Source organism: Salvia hispanica, chromosome 5 (assembly GCF_029641045.1).
Source record: "Salvia hispanica isolate PSC_SH4W2 chromosome 5, Shi_PSC_v1, whole genome shotgun sequence".
NCBI classification, from domain to species: Eukaryota; Viridiplantae; Streptophyta; class Magnoliopsida; order Lamiales; family Lamiaceae; genus Salvia; species Salvia hispanica.
In genome coordinates this window covers 3,488,065-3,506,787 of record NC_142696.1, presented here as the reverse complement: position 1 = coordinate 3,506,787, position 18,723 = coordinate 3,488,065, and the positions used below count along the sequence as shown (strand labels likewise).

General features: G+C 35.7%; 3 protein-coding genes across 6 annotated transcripts; 1 reads left to right on the top strand and 2 right to left on the bottom strand.

Moving 5' to 3' along the window:
• Positions 1 to 437: 437 nt before the first annotated feature.
• Positions 438 to 4,539, bottom strand: FMN/FHY (riboflavin kinase/FMN hydrolase). Of its 3 annotated transcripts, XM_048082330.2 has the most exons (12): positions 4,466 to 4,539; positions 4,165 to 4,358; positions 3,649 to 3,783; positions 3,206 to 3,392; positions 2,276 to 2,406; positions 2,118 to 2,187; positions 1,954 to 2,019; positions 1,483 to 1,637; positions 1,312 to 1,407; positions 1,073 to 1,224; positions 911 to 994; positions 438 to 840 (listed from the first exon to the last, which is right to left on the bottom strand). In XM_048082330.2, exons 3-12 carry the CDS (start codon positions 3,722 to 3,724, stop codon positions 715 to 717), a joined length of 1,143 nt encoding a protein of 380 aa, XP_047938287.1. In that variant the 5' UTR covers positions 3,725 to 3,783; positions 4,165 to 4,358; positions 4,466 to 4,539; the 3' UTR covers positions 438 to 714. The 3 variants fall into 3 exon arrangements, with proteins under 3 accessions (XP_047938287.1, XP_047938286.1, XP_047938288.1); XM_048082329.2 differs by lacking the exon at positions 4,466 to 4,539 and having other exon boundaries at positions 4,165 to 4,459; XM_048082331.2 differs by lacking the exon at positions 4,466 to 4,539 and having other exon boundaries at positions 3,206 to 3,366; positions 4,165 to 4,459.
• A 1,453-nt stretch (positions 4,540 to 5,992) lies between these two features.
• On the bottom strand, positions 5,993 to 7,757 carry LOC125190654 (myosin-4-like). Of its 2 annotated transcripts, XM_048088004.2 has the most exons (6): positions 7,316 to 7,757; positions 7,111 to 7,240; positions 6,936 to 7,043; positions 6,796 to 6,851; positions 6,518 to 6,718; positions 5,993 to 6,436 (listed from the first exon to the last, which is right to left on the bottom strand). In XM_048088004.2, the coding sequence occupies exons 1-6, from the start codon at positions 7,511 to 7,513 to the stop codon at positions 6,125 to 6,127; spliced, it is 1,005 nt and encodes a 334-aa protein (XP_047943961.1). In that variant the 5' UTR covers positions 7,514 to 7,757; the 3' UTR covers positions 5,993 to 6,124. The 2 variants fall into 2 exon arrangements, with proteins under 2 accessions (XP_047943961.1, XP_088914685.1); XM_089058559.1 differs by having other exon boundaries at positions 5,993 to 6,718.
• An 8,072-nt stretch (positions 7,758 to 15,829) lies between these two features.
• LOC125190576 (uncharacterized) lies at positions 15,830 to 18,276 on the top strand. The gene is made up of 7 exons (XM_048087906.2): positions 15,830 to 15,997; positions 16,122 to 16,187; positions 16,884 to 17,005; positions 17,092 to 17,219; positions 17,513 to 17,660; positions 17,746 to 17,905; positions 17,992 to 18,276. The coding sequence occupies exons 2-7, from the start codon at positions 16,175 to 16,177 to the stop codon at positions 18,084 to 18,086; spliced, it is 666 nt and encodes a 221-aa protein (XP_047943863.1). The 5' UTR covers positions 15,830 to 15,997; positions 16,122 to 16,174; the 3' UTR covers positions 18,087 to 18,276.
• The last annotated feature ends 447 nt before the right edge of the window (positions 18,277 to 18,723 follow it).

Here is an 18,723-nt window from a genome sequence, read left to right as displayed (position 1 = left end):
TAGAATTTTTCATATTTGGTCATACAATTTTATCTCATTCTTCTTCAAAATTACATAAAAATATCATTATCTATATTAAAATAAATCAAAACAAAAATCAAAAGTCAAAAAAGACCCATCTTCAACCAACTCCACCATCTCACTTCATTTATTACACACTCTACCATCTCACTTTATTTATTACACACTTCAACTCTTTCTTAAAATCTGAGTCATAACAATAAGTGACTCCAAATGTGGGACGTAGGGAGTAGTTAATTAGTAGTACAAACCTATGACATGCTTCGTACGATGAAATGAAATAAATGAGAAATAGAATGAAGACTGGAAAAGAATAGATATAGGAAATTAGGAATAGAATGATGGAACCCATGTCTTGGGGAAGGAATAGCGATTCTTATTTAGTAGAAATATATCGTATACCAAGCAAAAGAAAATAGAGGTAAAAATGATCATTCGATACTCACATTCATTTACTTAGAATTCTTGTGAATATAATACTCGGCGCTACTACAATCCAATTGATCAAGGGTTCATAGCTGAATTACAATGAGTATAATTTATTTAATATGAAGATATTTCTTTAATTACAATCCCCAAATAAAAATGAGTTACTTTGAAGCATTCATCCATCACATTTTTCGCCTTCTGATAAATTGATGAGTTGAGTAATAACATTAGTCTGAATTTTTCATCCAGAAACTGGCAACTGTGTTAGGAACTTTTGAAATATGGATCATCCCTATACTTGGAATACTGGGGAAGTTGAAGCGCTTTCTCAGCAATCTCTCCGTCCTCGTGGATCTTTGCTATCAAGCTCTCGAGCGACGAAAAGTTGGTCTGTACAACGACACCATTAACGTTGGTTACATATCTTTTCTTCGCGTGAAACAATGATCAGAGAACATACCTCAGGCCGTATGTAGCCGACAATAGCAAGACGTAGGTCTTCACCATAGAAATCTTCTTTAAAATCATGAAGCAACCATGGCTCCTGTAATGATTTTATACAATAAGAATGGGAAAAGAAAAAAAACAGATTGCAGAAGAGAGCAAAACAAGCACGACTCACAATTGTCTTTTCGGTGTTGTTGAAGTAAGGGTTCCAACCTATGCTCATTACCATCTTGTAAACCCCTCGAGTTGCTAGTCCAGCCCACCCAAAGTAAACACCAGAAGGATGCTCCAAGAGGAGATCCGAGTAACCTTCAGTCGACAAATTAGCTGGAAGAGCAGCACAAGACCAAGTTTGTTAGACCAAACTACTCTATCAACAACCAGAGTAATTGATTCATCTGTTTGTGGAAAAACCTGTAGGAATCCCGAGAACCTTTGAACCACGGCCATAGCCCTTGATGACGGGACCACCAATGTACCATGGTTCTATTGGTAAAGTACCTTCCAACCCTGCAGCAATTGCTAAATCAATATGTAGAATATAGCATGTAACAAAGCAATCAAAGACGGGAAAGAGCAGCTCACAGTCTTCAAATGCGGGTAGGCCCCACTTTTCCGGTCGCAAGTCTAGGAGGGAATTAATCACCTCATCTGCCAAGGTGAAATTATGGGACTGTTTAGGAAGTGACGGAACAGCAACCACTTCCATTCCAGCAGCCTTACCAGCAGCAACACCCGGCCTATAAATAATACATGAAATAATAATAGCATTGTAATTTTATTAATTTTACACAAACTTACAACATATTTATAGGAAAGAAGCATGTACATGAGTAAAAATATAAGAAACTCATTCTACAAAGTGAGTGATACCATTTCTAGTCCTTAAAGCTTTGTGAAACTAACATATCTGGTTAGCATGCAATGTTTTCCATGGCAAAATAACACATTCAATGTACTCAGAAGAAAAATCCAAGTACCACAAATCTCAAAATATCAACTTGCTCAAAGTATTACTGTCCACCCATTGCAACATAGTACTTCACTAATACTTACAGTGAATCTTCAATGACAAGACAACTTGCAACTTCTACCTCCAGCCTCTTAGCAGCTTCAAGATATCTGCAACGATAAACCACAAAGTCATATGGCCATTACGGCTTTCTTTTCTGAAAGAAGCATCCAAAGTAGCAAGATAAAGTAGGTTTAATTAATCTTACATCTCAGGAGATGGCTTCGCAGAAGTGACGTCATCACCACCTAAAATGACAGAGAACGATTCTTTCCATCCTACAAGTTTTTATTGCCACAGGAAATGCAAATGAAAACCATACACAACAGTGATGTGGGTGCAAAAATCAGATTCACATCCAAGTACCATGATGATAAGAAATCTTAGTTTCAATATTTTCCTTTGAGGAATTTGAAGCCAAGCCCATCAACACGCCATGACTCCTCAAATGGTTAATTAACCTGTTGGCGCCAGGTTGGGCTTTGATGCTGCACCACCTAATATGAAATTAAAATAACAATTAGGTAGTCCTCACCAAGAAAGAAGGTACATATTGCCAATAACATAATTGAAACATACTAGTTTATTACTTGATAATAACTCAAGGAAAACCAAATGGGAGAAAATGAAAACCGCGCCAACATGTTCCTAAAGTAAATTATCTCCATAGGCAAAGATGGCATAATTTACTCAATCAACCAAGTGTGCCTCTTCTTCTCAAACCTTAATTGTGCAAAGTTTAGGTAAGAAAACCTGGAAACTAAGTTACTCACTTTGCATAAACCGGGAAAAAGAATCATTGTTCTATATTTGAAGAAAAATATTAGAATCTCTCTAAGAAATATGCACTCCTTTCCACTCAAAGTGACACATTTTCCTTTTTGGATGTCCCACTCAAAGTGACATTTCTAGAAAAAGAAACACCACTCTCTACTTTATTTTATATCCAACTTTATTCTCTCTCCACTTAACACTCTGAAAAACACTCATAATATCTCGTATGAACAAGAAATGTGGCATTTGAGTTGGATGGAGAGAGAGTACTTCATGAGAGCAAGTTGCTAAATAAGTTTCTAGACAACGCATTGCAAAATAACACAATAGGCTTTAGTAAGATGAAACAAGGAAAACATGCATGTCCCACCAGCGTAAATTGATATGCAATTCCAAAAGTTCCAAATATTCAAAAAGAACAATGCACAACTGTTAGCTAAGTAAGAAGATGCATGATCATAATAATTACCAACTTCATCAATAATATAAATAAGAGAGGAGCTAGAAGATAAGCAACATTACTTCTCGGAGAATATTGGAGAAAGTTCTGATAAAAGCTCATTTGTAGTTATGGGAAGTTCATAATCTTCAACAATAGCAGTTGCAGCTTCATAGGGTGTCTTTCCAACGACTCTATCAGATCTTCTTCCATCCCATTGCTTTCCATACTTTACCAGGTAAGCCTTCAAGACATCGTGCACAATGGCGTCTAATATAAATGAAATCTAAATAAGTAGCACTAGAGGACACAACATAAAGCCCTATAAAGTTCATCTCGCGCCCATATTGCAGTAAATCTACGCTCATCATCTACTGCAGATGGCAATCTATTCCTCCAGAAAGACTAGTAAAAGTACTTATCTTTCCATTTTGATCAATTTATGCACGATAATCATTAAAGGAATTTCGTATCTTAATGGCATTTATATGAATAAAAGATCTCTACAAAAGAATATAAACACCACCTGTATTAAGAAGTGTTCCATCCAAATCAAGGATAACGCAGGACGCGAGCTTTCTCAAAGAGCTTGTCATTGACATAGCATGAATGAGTAGCACACCAAAGCAGAGTTATGATTCATCAACCATGATAAATAATCCTGCCGCAAAAACAAGTCAAAGAAGAACTGTTGGACCCAACTGATTCAAAATATGACAGTGCAGTGGTTAATCATGCGGAAATTGAGGAAAGCAGAAAAGAAATCTAATTCATGATGGCAGAATAAGTCAATAAAAAACTCAATAATACTAATAAACATCAATTAGCGGTGCGAGGGAGATGGCGATATGGAGGTTTTGGGGGATATCGGTGTCGAATTGAACATACTTTGATCATGTGAATGAGCTATTGAACACAATTCTGGTGTTCGAGAGAGAACTCTTTTTCAATTCAGAAAATAAACAAAAACGGTTGATGCGTTCATCAGCTCAATGAATAACACAACTAACACGATTTAACAACCGAAGCGCCGGGGGCACACCTTGATACTGCGGGATGGCGGAGGAGGCGGGTTGTCCTGTCTCTCTCTCAAAATTGGAGTTGGGGCTGTGTCTCAAAATTGGGGACGGTACTGGAAAACGCAAAATTGAGGGAAGAATCACCTCCAACCACGTTCCGAAACCTATCGCAAATCCCCCATTTTTTGGGTTTTTGAACAGTGATACACGGTCGGCACTGTTCACATACGCATATTTTTATGAATATTGCATCCAAGTCAATTCTTTGTGGATATTGAAAAGTGGGGATAGAATAGAAGGGAGGAGAAAATTTCTGAAACTCACCTTGAGGGTGGAATAAGAAAATGGTCGAAGAAGAAGCCCTGCTCACCGTGCACATTTTATATTTTTTAAGTTATTATTTATTTGTTGTTTTATGAATAAATAAAAGTGGGCTTAAATCCAATGGAGGTGGACCGAATAATTTGTTCTTAATAAATAGTACTAGTAGTTAGAATTAATAAATAGCAGTAGTTAGAATTAATGTATTTTATTAATATGTTAGATTAAGTTAAGAGCTCACTCATTATTCATTATGCTTAAAATTCTAATTTAATAAATTAAAAAATCAATTCCAAATTTACGGTCTAAAATGAAAAGTGCGAGAACATGTGACTGAGGGAGTATTACTACAGTAATTCATTACTAAGTTAAATGATTGTATCTTAATTAGTAAAAAATGAGCTTGATTAAGTTAGAGCATCTCTGGTGGCGCCCCTCCCACTAGGACTTTCACTGGGACTTCCCACAAAAACTTCATGCCACGTCATCACTAGGACTTCCCATTCCACTGCCACATCACTAGGACTTCCCCTGCACTAGGACTTCCCGCAATAAAATTAAAATTCACAATTATTCAATTTACGAAATTAAAATATCGACACGGAATATAGGAAAATTCGAATACTTCATTAAAAAAATTACATAATACTTAATAATTACATAATCATAAAAAGTCGAGAAATACAACCCTCGGTTCTCACTCCTCCTCGTCCTCGTCGCCCGTGCCGCTGCCGCCTCCGACGACGTCCCTCCCCCAATCTCGATGCCATAATCATCAACGGGTGGCATTCCGAAATCGCGCCGACATGCATCGATCACATCCTTGCAGTGACGGAAATAATATTACTTACAATTAAATTAACTAAGTATAATAAATTTTTTAATTAATAATATAGCACTGAGCTCGGAGAAAAAAGAAAAATTAATGAAAATTTTATTGTTTGGATTGAAGATAAATGAATACTATTCCCTCTGTCCCAGATTAGGAGTTAGATATAGGTATGGCTCGGGTTTTAAGAAAGAGTTAAGTGTGTAATAAATGAAGTGAGATGGTGGAGTATGTAATAAATGAAATGAGTTGGTTGAAGGTGGGTCCCTTTTTATTTTTGTTTTGGTTTATTTTAATGTACATAATGACTTTTAATAAACAATGGGGTAAAATTGTATGACCAAATATGAAAAAATCTAAATGTGGCTCTTAAACTGGGATAGACTTTTATGGCAAAAAGTAATTCTTAGGAACGTAGGAAGTATATAAATTCATAATCGTTGTTATTACTGGGATATTAGTCATTTCAGCCTATAAGTACATAATAAGTTTATACTACTATTGGACCCGCTACTACTGTCCTTTCCTCACCACCTAGTGCTCCAGCCTCTAGTTGGCTGTGGGCCTTTGGCCCAACAAATATACTAACTAGTAGTACTACTATAGTTCAATTAAATAACGGTTAGTTTCCCATGTACTTCTCGAATGAGATGATTTTATATCAACAATAGCAGTAGTCTTCTCTTTTAGTGCTACACATCTAATGAAACTAGAAGAGATCTTCTATTTCAAATAATGTTTGGTATTCAACATGTTTACAATTGTGCAAGCATAGAGGAGTGGGAGAAAGAATAGGGAGACTTGTTGGCACATTTAAATGATGATCGAGTTAATTAGTTGGATAATCTTCCCCACCAATTCTTGTGGCTCTTTGAAGTCTTCTTGAAGGTTGATTGTGCATTCCTTAGCTTATTCTTGTACTCTTTCTTCCATTCCTTAAATCTTACACTCAGTTTCTGAAGCTCCTCGCGAGGGCGGACTTTGAGGCACACTCGCTCCTCTCCAACTTCATCGTCTTCATCCACCTCATTATTATTGGATTTCATCGGAATATGCAAACCCCTTCCGTTTTCTGGATTTTGGAATCGATTGGAAAATCGGATTTGAGGCGATTGATTCTTCTTAGCTGTGGCAGCTAAGCATTCCTGCGTGATTAAACGCATGCTCATATTTTTGTTGATTTGGTAATTGACAGTTTCAAATGAAAATGTATATGTTGATCTCACTTGTATGTATGTTAATTGATCTTGCCACTCCTTCTCCATTGACGCCATCCTCTCCTCGCGCTGCTGCCATTTCTTCTCAATTTCCAACAGTCTCCTCTTCAACGCGGCGTTTTCCTCATTCTTCGCCCTGAGCTTGGCCTCTGTTCTCACTACTCGCTTCTGAAGATCAACCAGAGATGTGTGCGGAATTCGAGTTTGATCCTGGAAAATTCAATTGGATTTTGTTACGAAAATAGGGAGATCGAGATTAATTTCTGTGTGCGGATCAAACGTTTAACCTTGGTTTTCTCCGCTTCTAGCTGCCGCCGTTTCATTTGATTCGGATTCAGACTGGCTGCAGATCAAAATAGCAGGTGATGAAATCGTAAGTTCATCCGTTTTATCCTCGTGAGCATAAATTAAAGGCGTATTGATTTACCAGAGCGAAGCTCGAGATACTTTCTGCCTTGTTTCTGTATTGTGATAATAGCACTAAGAATTCTGCATCTTTGTTCGTATCCCCTTCTAGCGTTTTGGCCTCGAATAACTGCACCAGAAGTGAACATTAATTTTGAGATTGTTTTGCTTTCAAAAATTGTATTCTAACCGCTTACACGATTGCAGGGCGATCACTCCCCTTTTCAGCTCCCAATAGCAGCAACGAACACGGTAACCGCGGTAGCATTTCTGGATCTTGCACACTCCTCTCTCTGCTCCTTCTTTCAATTCCCCAAATTCTAGCTTCTGTAAACAGAAAAAACAACTCAATTTCAATTGAATCGAAGCATGTTTATCAATCTGATGAAATCACAACATTACCTTTTCCAGAAAATGGTGAGACGCAGCTGCAATTCCATTTCTTTGCGAATGCCTGCCCGGCGGCCGCGGCGGCCGGGCTCTCCGGGCCCTAGCGGGGAGCGGCGGCAGAGTGTCGGGCGGCTGCTCCTCCAGCTGCTGCAGTTTATCGAGCATGAGCTCGAGCGAGCTGCGAGTCGCCATGGAGGTCGTTGTTACCATCTTCTCAGCTTAGTTTCAAGTTTTAATCGAAAGGTGGAGACGAATCTGCAGGTGTGGCGCGGCATTCCTGTATGGGAATGAATGTGGCTTTAAGCTTTTGTTTTTGGCTTACTTGAGTTTGGGAAAATCTACTTGTGTTGGAGGGGATGAAACTGCGTGATTAGTAACTGTTGAAACAGCTTTTTTCTCATCATGCCTTTTGCTTTATAGGATGTGAATCTTTTCATTTTCAGGTCTGGAATAAGATGAAAATGGATGATCAGGATTTGTATTTTTGGGGCTCGAAATTCATTTGAATACAAATTAACAAAATGTTACCGAGTGGCGGATCAGGGGGGCAGGTCGCCCCCTCCATGCGACTATTTCCCTCTTATCGGGACGTAAAATTACCATGTCCGCTCCATCCGTTTATCTTCGCCGTCTCTCTAAACAACGAAAAAAATAATCATGTCCGCACTAAATCAAGCTAATACTATATATTCCGCTCTCTCCGTTTCCGGATCCTGGATCCGCTACTGATGTTACGTATATGATCAGTAACAAAGTGAAATATGTAATCTTTGGTTTTTGGTATCGGCGGAATATCTGCTCTGTAAATACTATATAATACACTATAGTCTTGATCATTGCTATTTGAAGGACTAAGTGGGAGTAATGATGATGAGACTAATTATATGTTATTGTAAACAAGATAATGATTAACAATATAAATCAAAGATGAATTTTGAATATGTATAACGGTTAATTGACGATTTATTCAAAATGCAGGGGCGTTTTAATGAAAGAAATGGGGCCACGATAATTGGTTGAAATGTGTTCCCTCAAATGGCTCCAAAGCTGTGAGAGAAATGATTTTGATTAGAGAGTAATAATATGGCCCGTCACGTGGGTATCATATTCATTGGGCTTAACAAAATTACACTTTATTTCCATGTGCAGGGGTCTCCTTTCTCATATTCACATTATTTTTTGTTTTAAAAATCCTAATTTTTGTTTAGAAATCCTATATTTTTTGGTTTATTGCTCTTAGAATGTGTTTTATTATCAAGTATCACGATTCAAGCAAGGTTTAGTACAATGGTGGGTGCCGTAATTTGTCTTCAGTTTGATGCAACGTTGTGTTTTTAGTGTCAAGGTTGATTTTGATATTATACTAGTTAGTTTGGCACAAATCATTTTGATATAGATAGTGCATATCAATATTGTTTTTTTAGTAAAAGATCTTCAATTCGATGGCATGAAATATCAAAATTGGCCTTGATCAAAAGTTACGACAGTAAAAATTGTATTCACTGGGGTCAACGAGATCTATAAAAAAAATTGTGCTCTATTGTGATTTGTGAGTACTATTTTCAAATAACAACATTCTCTTTTCATTCAAATTCGACCTTATTTACTTTCATTGGTTACCAAATAGTTTAATCATTTATCATTTAATTTCAATTTTATTAGTTAATAATTGATTGTATAAGTTTATATTTCATAAGTAGGCTATATATTTTTTTAAAAATAGTTTTGGGTCACAAATTTTAAATGTGATTCTTTATATTGTTAGAGAATTTATTTTAAAATAAGCATAATTGAAATAACTAATGATGCAAAATCTGAGATAGTTATTATAGATAATGGAAACAAAAAGTGGCCATCAACTTAATTTATATGAATTGTAGCTAAATTCAACCAATTTTAATTTGACTAACCATATCACTGCACAAACTGAAATTTATACAAAATTGAAATCATCCGAACCAGTTTCAACATGAAACGCGTTGGTACGATTGAACTCATTTCATACTAAGAGCTTCTAAATTTTTTCATATCAAAGTTCATTGTAATTTATTAAAATTAAGTTGATGGATAACATTTTATTTAAGTATTTATTTAGTTATTTCGCACCATTAACTCTTCACGAATTTGATAGTAGGACAAAATAACGAAATATATTGGGGTACTGGATTTGAATTCACTTATAGAATTATGAATTGATTTTTTCTCAAGAAATTTGAGCCAGTATGAGGATAAAAAATTATTCTGATAAAAACATAAAAAATTATACCCAATGATATAGAAAAGATGGAACTGAATCGACTGATTAGGCCTTGGTCGTATTGAATTGATAGTTAAAATAGCTCGAGGCCCATTAAGCTCCATAGAAATGGGCTAAATATTAAAACAAAAATGGTAAACTGCTTCTAAAATTGTTAACTTTCAAAAAAAATTGAAATTTCCCGTGAACTTTAAAAGTTGTGTGAAAAATCACGAACTTTGCTGGATTGTGCAAATTTCCCGAACGACCCAACCCTGAAATTTTCCGGCATAAACTTATCTTATGTGGCAGTCGGAACACAAAACTACGTCGTTTTGTGTTATGTTATGCTAAAAAATTTTATTAAAAAAACTCAGATTTCTATACATGGCGATAATATCTCCCTCTGTCAGGCAAAAAATTAAAATTTCTGTCCCAGAGAAATTGCCTAATCTCTCTTAATCGCCTAATCTCCCTCTGTTCGATTTCTATAAATCGCCTAATCTCTCTGAATCTGCATCGAGAGAACATCACCACCCGAATTAAATTGAACATCACCATCCAGACAATCATCGACAAAAACTAGAAAATATTGAATTGGAAGTCTCCACAAAAAAAAATAGAATGTTAAATTAGAACTTGCAAGCAACTTCTTCGGGAGGTTTGGACAATGAACCCCAGCAGCATTCAAGCCGTTTTCACAAATGGGAAGAGAGCAGTTTAGCAATCTCAAGAAACCCCACTTTCTCCTTTCCTTCAAAATTTTAATTTCAAATAATTTTCGCATAGATATTCATATTGCTTATAACACCATTAGATGATACACTTTAGACAAAGATAAAGAACACATGAACAAGAAGGATAAATGAATTAAGTTAACACTGCATCTATGCGTCGCCGTCACGATTGTTTTTTATTTTGTTTTTTAATTTTTAATATTTTCAAAAATTATTTATAAATACCTCATTCCACATATTTTACACCCTTCTCTACAATTTTTATAATCTCAAAATGCAAGGTGGAGATGATAATTCCCCCGGCTATGGAGATTCGGGATACGACAACTTTCCACCTCCCAAACCCTGGAGATCGAGTCTCAGCCCCCAGTCCATCCCAGATATGGAGTCCGCCATCGCCGGTGCCGTGGCAACTGACACCCCAAAATCGGGGTCAGTCCCCCTCTCATCAGCAGAGGAACGTGGGTCGTCCCCAATCGGGGTTGGGCGACTACCGACCCAACATGGACGCGATCAACTCTCCGCGTTCTGACACCCATTCTCAGCAATTCCAATCCACTCAATTCCAGTCCTCCCAATTCCATTCCACCCAATCTCCTCTGGATTAATCTAATAGATTCACGTGGGAGGAGTTGATGGGGACACCAGAGACCCTGACGTCCAGATGTGTGGAGACGGGGAGAGGTGGCGGCAGTGGTGACGATAGCGGTGGCGGTGGCGGTCGATGGAGGACTTTGTACAAAACGGCGGAGTCCATTGTTATTGCCAGGGCCTGGGACGCGGTCACGACGGATGCCATAGTTGGCACGGATCAGACCGACATATGCTTCTGGAAGCGCGTCTTGGCGGTGTGCAACAGATTCAAACCGCCAGGCAGCGCCGAGCGTACACACGACTAGGTCTAGAAGAAGTACGCCAGGATCACTAAAGTCCGATAATTTTTATTCTAGTTAAATTAACATATACAAAAAATGAAAAATAATTAATTTGTGGCTTGGGCCTGTCCACTATTAGGGTGGACAAGTTTTTTTGTGGCCTGGACAAGTTTCTTGGCCTTGGCCAAGTTTTTGTGGCTTGGGCAGGACCATGAGCTTTTCTACTGTGGACACCCTAAGAGCAGCGAATTCGGTGTCAAATCTAATAAAACGAGGTACCTGCACCGAAAATAACCTAAGACCCCAGCTAATACCCAACCGATTTTTTTGGGTAGGTATCTGAATTAGACTAATTGTACACCCGAAGACATGAAATGGTGCCAATATAATGGCATATTAATAATTGGAGATCAAATGCTTGTATATTGAGACACTAATTCTTTTAAAATATTTTCGATTATATAAAAAACACAATTAAAGGAGAATTAACCGGATTGTGAGTGAAATGATAGTGACATTGGTAAGGGAAAATTTATTAACAATGGTTTCCCATCTACCTCAAATGACTCGAACCCTCGGATTTATCAGTTGGGGGGGGGGGAACGTCTTACCAACTGAGTTACACTTCATTGTCTAGTGATTTTGTTCTTGAGGTGTCAAGTACCAATTTTTCGTACAAAATATTATTACATTTTTAGTAGGCACGAGGAGAGAGAAATACTTCATCTTCTAATTTTAGAAAACATAATTAAAAGCAGCCAATGTGTTATATTATAAATAACCAAGCCGAACAACCCCAAACATAATTAAAAAATTTCAAAATAGTAAATCACAAATAACCAACACTCGACATATCCTAAATCTTATTGTTCGATCCTATACAAGATCTCGTAAATTAGATATAGGGTACCCTACCCGATAGGTATCGAGTCATATTATGGTAACCCATACCTAACATCCGTTTCCCACCCTCATTTGCGCGCTTTGTACATGAGCATGTGCCCCAATTATTTTCTCACCATAGCATCCTTGTCGCCTCCTCCCCTTCCACCGCCATAGTCTCTCTCTCTCCACATGATTTCTTTTCATTTTGAAATTGAGACTTAGAGCATGCTCAACCGTACTCTCCGCTGAGAGCATGCTCTTTGAAAGAGGAGGTTTTCGGTGTTGTGTTAATGCAAAGGTATATCCAACTGATCAGGATGAAAATCCCAACCTAGCTGTGTCGTTGGCACGACGACCGGAAGCCGGTATCAATAATCTGGCTAGTATAGTGGAGGTAAGGGTCGAATCCCACAGAGATGGATACGTTAGGATAATCGTGGTGATAATCTGGAAGGTTTTGGTTAGCTACCACGCTTTTGGGTTGAGATTCTACCTAAGCAGCAATTAAATGTGGTACTCTACTGATTGGAGGACGTGAAAGTGATAGACATGTGGTTGTGTACGTGAGAACGAGGGACAAGGTGTTTTGGAGACATGTGGAAAGTAAAACGGTTACTATAAAAAGTAATATGGAATAGTAGTTGGGTGTCTACTCTGACAGGTCTGGAGGGTACAAACTTAAAAGTAAAGGACAAAAGCAAAAAGTAACTAAAAAGTCAAAGTGGTCCTAGAAAAAGTGTATTGTGATGTTCAACAAGTATGCATAAGATTTAAATGAACACAAACTCCATGGATGAACTCAGATTTACAGCTTCAAACATAAGATCCATAAATTAAAAGCTTAAACTCAAAGATTAACAGCCAATAATTCCAGATTACTCCTACTAACTAACATGTAAGGTGACGACAGTAACGTAAAATGAAAAACTCATGCATAAACCTTAAACTGAAACAAAGAAACTCGAAATTCTAGTTGACAAACCCAGATCTAGCCTACTCAAACGAAAACATATTTAAACACTTAGAAAATAAACGCGATAACTGGATCTAAGCTACCTAGGCAGAATGAAACAGATTCGAACCAAAAGAGATGCATAAAACAAACTTCATTACTAAAAACATTTGGATCTCAACAAAATACTTCAAAAGATAACAAAGAGTTAAGTTATGCAACAGATCCAACGAAAGAAAACAAGTAAAGATTTAAACTAAGAAAGCGATTAAGATTGTTTTGCCACTCCGGGCGATGAAACTACTACTACTACGAGATGAACTGGCTGGAACGATAGATGGTGATACTCTGGTGGATGTCTGGAACTTCAGGTGACCATGGTTTGGGCGAGGAATGAGAAGATGTGGACAATGCTAAAGGAAATGATCTTTTCCGAGAGAGAATTCTAGCTAAGTGTAGTGGCCGAACTCCTTCTCTCTCTCCAAGTGGCTCCTTTTAGAGGGAGGCTTGCCCTTACTTTTAGGGTAGACTTCCTTCGCGAAATGACTCATTTGCCCTTGTTTGTGGTTGATCATCCAAGCAATCCTTCTTCTCCATCTCGAGCCTTCTTTCTGGCATGCATTCTGGTTAGTACCTTCTAGCGCTCTTTTCACCTGAGTTGTCCGAACCTTCTCCTAATGATCGAGACCCTTTTCCTGCACACTTACGCAACTTCTTTGCGGATAATACATGTAAATCACGACATACTGACCAGTAACCAAGGCTTAGAATACGACTTATCACTCTTCACTATTCATAGCCTGATACCACTTTTATTTATATTTTATTCCATACTTGTAACTAAGACATAATATCCACAACCATACTCTTCTCCAAGAACATACTTTTCACTATTTATGGGTCCAACTATTCTATTGTTAAAACTATAATTACTAGAAAAATTTAATGGAGTCATAAAACTTCATTAATAAATTAAAAAAATATATAATTTAAATCTTAAAAATTTAAATTGACTAATTAAAATCCTAGAAACTTAAAATTGCATAATATAAATCTTAAATATTAAAAATACAAGCGGTAAATTTAAAATTCTATAATTGGGTGATGAATGATTATTTATAGATAATTTGGATGTATTGATGATAAAAAAAAATAAAAAATGAAATAAAAATTTGAAAATACGGTTATTAAACGGCCATATTTTTTGAAGTGGTTTTTTTTTTTAAAATTTTTTTATAATGTTTCTGATTTTTTTAAATAATTAATAAAACAGATAAAAATGACACCCCACTCGCGGGGGAGGAGGAGTGTGTGCTCTTGCCAATAAGCGAAGCTCGCCTGCACGAGCCCAACGACGAGCTTGCGATATGCCATACGGACGACACAAGCATGCTCGTCTGCATATCATGTGTTGGGGATGCTCTTAATAAATATTTTTAATTTTTAATATTAAAAATAATTAAATCACAATCAAAATTAAATTTAGCTACAAATTATTTTGATAATTAAATTTATAGTTTTAATTCTTATAATTAATATATTTATGAATTTCATAGTAATAGTATTTTTTATTTTAAAGTTTACTTTGTAGTAATAGTTTAAGAGAAAGGGGATTTGACATAAAATAATTGAAAAAGTAAAGTGAAAAATATCATATTAGGTATTCAAACTATAAGAAAAATATCATATTAATATTAGAGAGAGATAGAGAAAGTGTCATATCCCGTACCTATATTTGAAAGTCCAAAAATGTCCTTCATGTATTGAGGGCATTTTTGGTACATTGTAATGAATAGTGAAAAGTACCATGGAAATGATTACACCTTAAGGGGCTACCATAATATTTTTAAAGCTTAGGTCCGTTTGCATGCGAAACGCATAGTTTAGGGACCAATTGTGTAGTTCACTATAATTGTTAAGAAAAATATATATCATATTTAGCTCTTCTTTATAAAAATATATTTTTCAATAGAAAGAACATTTGTAAAGTGATTATTAATTTTTAAATTTTGGAAATGTATCTTTCCTTTTTATATCAAATGTAAAGAGTTAGTCATTTTTATTTGTCTTTTAATTTATCTTTTTTTCTAAGAATTATCACTATTTAAATAGATATAATTAACTTTTTAGAAGATAAATGAATATAATTTTTTAATTTATTTTTTTTCCCAATTTATCTTTTTCTCGTATAATTCATTACTTTTTAAAAATAGATATAATTACTTTTTGAGAAGATAAATGAGAAATATAACTTTTTAATTTACTTTTTTCCCTAATTTATCTTTTTCTGTTAGAATTCATTACTTTTTAAATAGATATAATTACTTTTATGAAAAGATAGATGAATATTCAATTATACATCATCACTTGTGAAGATATGTACATTAACACATAAAATATTGAAGTAATTAAAAGGAATAAGTTATACTCCATCCATTCCATAAAAATATTACAATTTTTTTTAGTCTGTTTAATAAAAATATGTATTTTCTAATTTTAAAAAAAAATTCTGAAAGAGATGAGAACTATTATCTATTAATAATGTTTTAATATTTTTTTTAAACTATCTATTTTATTTTATTAAATATGCATTATAATTCGTACATAACTAAAAATGCATATTCTTATGGGACGTGGACTGGTTATAGTTTACCAGAAATGGAGTATACCAATTAAATGTAAAAAGTTATTAGATGCTTATATTCTTTACAAGAAAAGAGAGCGGCATATATTTGCCATAATAAATTAATTGAATTTTTTAATGACCCAAAGATCAAAAAAGGAAAAACAAATTTAATAAACCTCCCTAACACCGCCTCTATATATCGGATAACAGGAGGAATGAACAGCCATTTGCTTAACCCTAATAATAACTCCACCACTTCCTCTCTCCTTCCTCACTCTCTTGTCGCCGTCCCAGTGTTAAAAATTACTACATAGCACCCCTGTTGGAGTGTTTCCTCTCACCAATTTTTGCGCTTCAGCTGTTTCGCACATAACTCATAAAAGGTTCGATCTTTAATTTTCGAGAAATTTCAGTTGATTTTGATTGGTGGTTTGTGACTATATTTTTTCTCAATTAATATGATTCTGAAGTAATTGGTTCACTATATTCTGAATTGGTCTGTTATAGAGAGGAGTTATCGAAAGTTGGAAGAGTTTTGAGTCCAGACGCAGCGGAACTACATGGAGGATTGGGGTACTTTTTTTTGTCGATTTCTTTTTTCAATTACCTCGATTGATTTTAGTTGTTGAATTGTAGTATTTTCATCATTTATGCAACTTGTTTCTGTACCCAATTTGATCGATTGCTTTGGCTTGTGTAAATTGGGTTTATTTGTGGTTGATCTCTGACTCTAGATTTGCTATAACTGAATCGCTCTCAGATTGGTTAACATTCTTTCTTTCTGTTAGCTATTTTATCAACAACTATTATTGTACGATTTTGGCTTCTGATAATCTCTTTTTCAAAGTAGATGTATAATTCTCCTTTTGGTAATTGAATTAGTGATGCTAGTTTCATCAGTAGCAAAATTCCAGTTCTCGGAATTCATGGGAAAATTACCAAAATTTTGGGTTGAGGATATGAACATCTTGGCATGGTTAGATCTCCTGTGATTTCTAATAAATGTCAATTGTAACCATTTGACTTTAGATGCCAATTGTTCTTGCTGAAACTGATCACTGAATATCTCAAGAATTGTATCTTTGAGTCAATATGGAATCATGGATTACTCTGACTGGACAATAACAAGATGTTTGTTCTCTCTCACAACAGACTACACCCTAAACAGCTCGTCTTGCCTTTCTTGTTTTTAGTTTGAGTAATGAATGTAACTTGGTTTAATCTGTTACTTTTCCAATATCTTAATGTAATGACCCTTTTGTGCTTCAGAAGATGAGCCTGTTCCAGATCTCTTAAGCAAAAAGGAGCTTCTGAAGAGCAATTGGGATGATGAGGATTTGGATGAAGACGGTATCAAGGATTCTTGGGAAGATGAAGAGGAGCCTGCAAAGGTACGCTAAGCACTATTTGGTTGCTTTGCTTCTCTTAGTTTTCTTGTATGTTATGGTACTTATCCTATCCAAATTTATGTTGTCAGCCGCTTCCACCTCCTGAAAAGGCTGTTAAAAAGACTGCCGCAAAACCAGAAGAAAAGAAGGTGAAAGCTGTTGAAGCCATAAAAGAGGTGCCTTTAGATCCTTTAGAAGAAAAACTTCGGCAGCAGAGGTAGTCTTATGCTTTACATTTGAATATTTCGGCCATCTTCATTCTCGTGCTATCAAAGTTGACGCAATACGTCCTGTCATTCATTTTGGCTCATATTTCATACTAGAGTTTCTATTTTTAGTTCTTGCAGTTGTGGGGGTTGGGGTGGTTGACATCATTGAACTCCAAAAGAAACAGTCACTGAACTTCCATTATCTGCAGTCACAGTTTTATAATAATATAAATAACTATTTTTCATTAACTTAAGTAACTAACACGGAGTATCTATCAATACATGTGCTTTGTTTCTACAGGCTTGTTGAGGAAGCTGATTTTAAGGCTACTACAGAATTGTTTTCCAAGAAGGATGATGAAAAGACTCTGGATAATTTTATTCCAAACAGCGAGAGTGACTTTTTGGAATATGCAGAACTCATCTCTCATAAACTTCGTCCATATGAGGTTCGTGATATTTGCCTCACTATACCTGTTTATTTTACATTTGTTGTATAGAAATGTGATGACCTATACATTTTCTCTATTACAGAAAAGCTATCACTACATTAGTCTGCTCAAGTCTGTTATGCGGTTGTCATTGACTTCTTTGAAAGGAGCAGACGCCAAAGAAGTTGCCTCATCCATTACCGCAATCGCAAACGAAAAGATAAAAGCTGAAAAAGAAGCCAATGCAAGCAAAAAGAAGACAGGTTTGTCACTTCTCAGTTGCATCCTACATTAGCGAATTTGGTTTGTCGTGATAGTAGTTTTATGATGTTATATATTTTGCTTACAGTTGGAAAGAAGAAACAATTGCATGTTGGCAAACAAGAAGATGATGCAGTGGTGGTGGATGGCTATGATGGTTATGATGACTATGATTTTATGTGAGCATATGAAGAGAATTTTGCAGCCTGTTTCATGTCCCTAATTGGGGGTTGGATTGTAACATTTTTTGTTTTTTTGATGGAATAACTGAATAAGGAGATCTACTTTGAGATTTTGTTTTAATGTATGTTGACTGGATGGTGGTTCCTTCTGTATGTGTAAAATTTGGTACATAAGGAGTTGTAATTCATTATTCTAGCTTCCATTACCAACTAGACCAAAAACTTCTGATTTGGATATTTTGTTGAATACTATCTATTTCTTCCTCTCAGCAAAAACTATACATTTGTGTATGAATTAAGTACTTACTTTTTTTGGTCATTGTATATAAGTGGATAGGCGTCGTATGTGTGTGTTGGCATGATTTCTTCATATTCTTGCTCTGGTTTCTTCAAATTTCTCCTCTTGCTATGATTTAGTAGGAAATTCAATAATAGAATTGCATCAATTGTTTGTCAATCTTTACAATTTAAGAACTTGGCTCGTTGTCAATCTTTACAATCTTTACAATTTAGTATGACGACTTTATCGAAATTTTGTACTTTTGAGATTTGGAATACAAGTATTAATTTATGATAATAATACTCCATGAAAACTAGGGCTGGGGATTCGGTCGGTTCGGTTAGAACCGAACCGATTA

Coding starts and splice junctions, on each gene's coding strand:
- FMN/FHY (XM_048082330.2), bottom strand. CDS start 3,724: ATGTCAATGACAAGCTCTTTGAGAAAGCTCGCGTCCTGCGTTATCCTT. Junction 2,188..2,275: donor TAAGATTTCTTATCATCATG/GTACTTGGATGT, acceptor AAAAACTTGTAG/GATGGAAAGAATCGTTCTCT. Junction 2,020..2,117: donor GCGAAGCCATCTCCTGAGAT/GTAAGATTAATT, acceptor TTATCGTTGCAG/ATATCTTGAAGCTGCTAAGA.
- LOC125190654 (XM_089058559.1), bottom strand. CDS start 7,513: ATGGTAACAACGACCTCCATGGCGACTCGCAGCTCGCTCGAGCTCATG. Junction 6,852..6,935: donor GTATCTCGAGCTTCGCTCTG/GTAAATCAATAC, acceptor TTTGATCTGCAG/CCAGTCTGAATCCGAATCAA. Junction 6,719..6,795: donor TAGAAGCGGAGAAAACCAAG/GTTAAACGTTTG, acceptor TGAATTTTCCAG/GATCAAACTCGAATTCCGCA.
- LOC125190576 (XM_048087906.2), top strand. Junction 17,220..17,512: donor GAAAAACTTCGGCAGCAGAG/GTAGTCTTATGC, acceptor TTGTTTCTACAG/GCTTGTTGAGGAAGCTGATT. Junction 17,661..17,745: donor ATAAACTTCGTCCATATGAG/GTTCGTGATATT, acceptor TCTCTATTACAG/AAAAGCTATCACTACATTAG.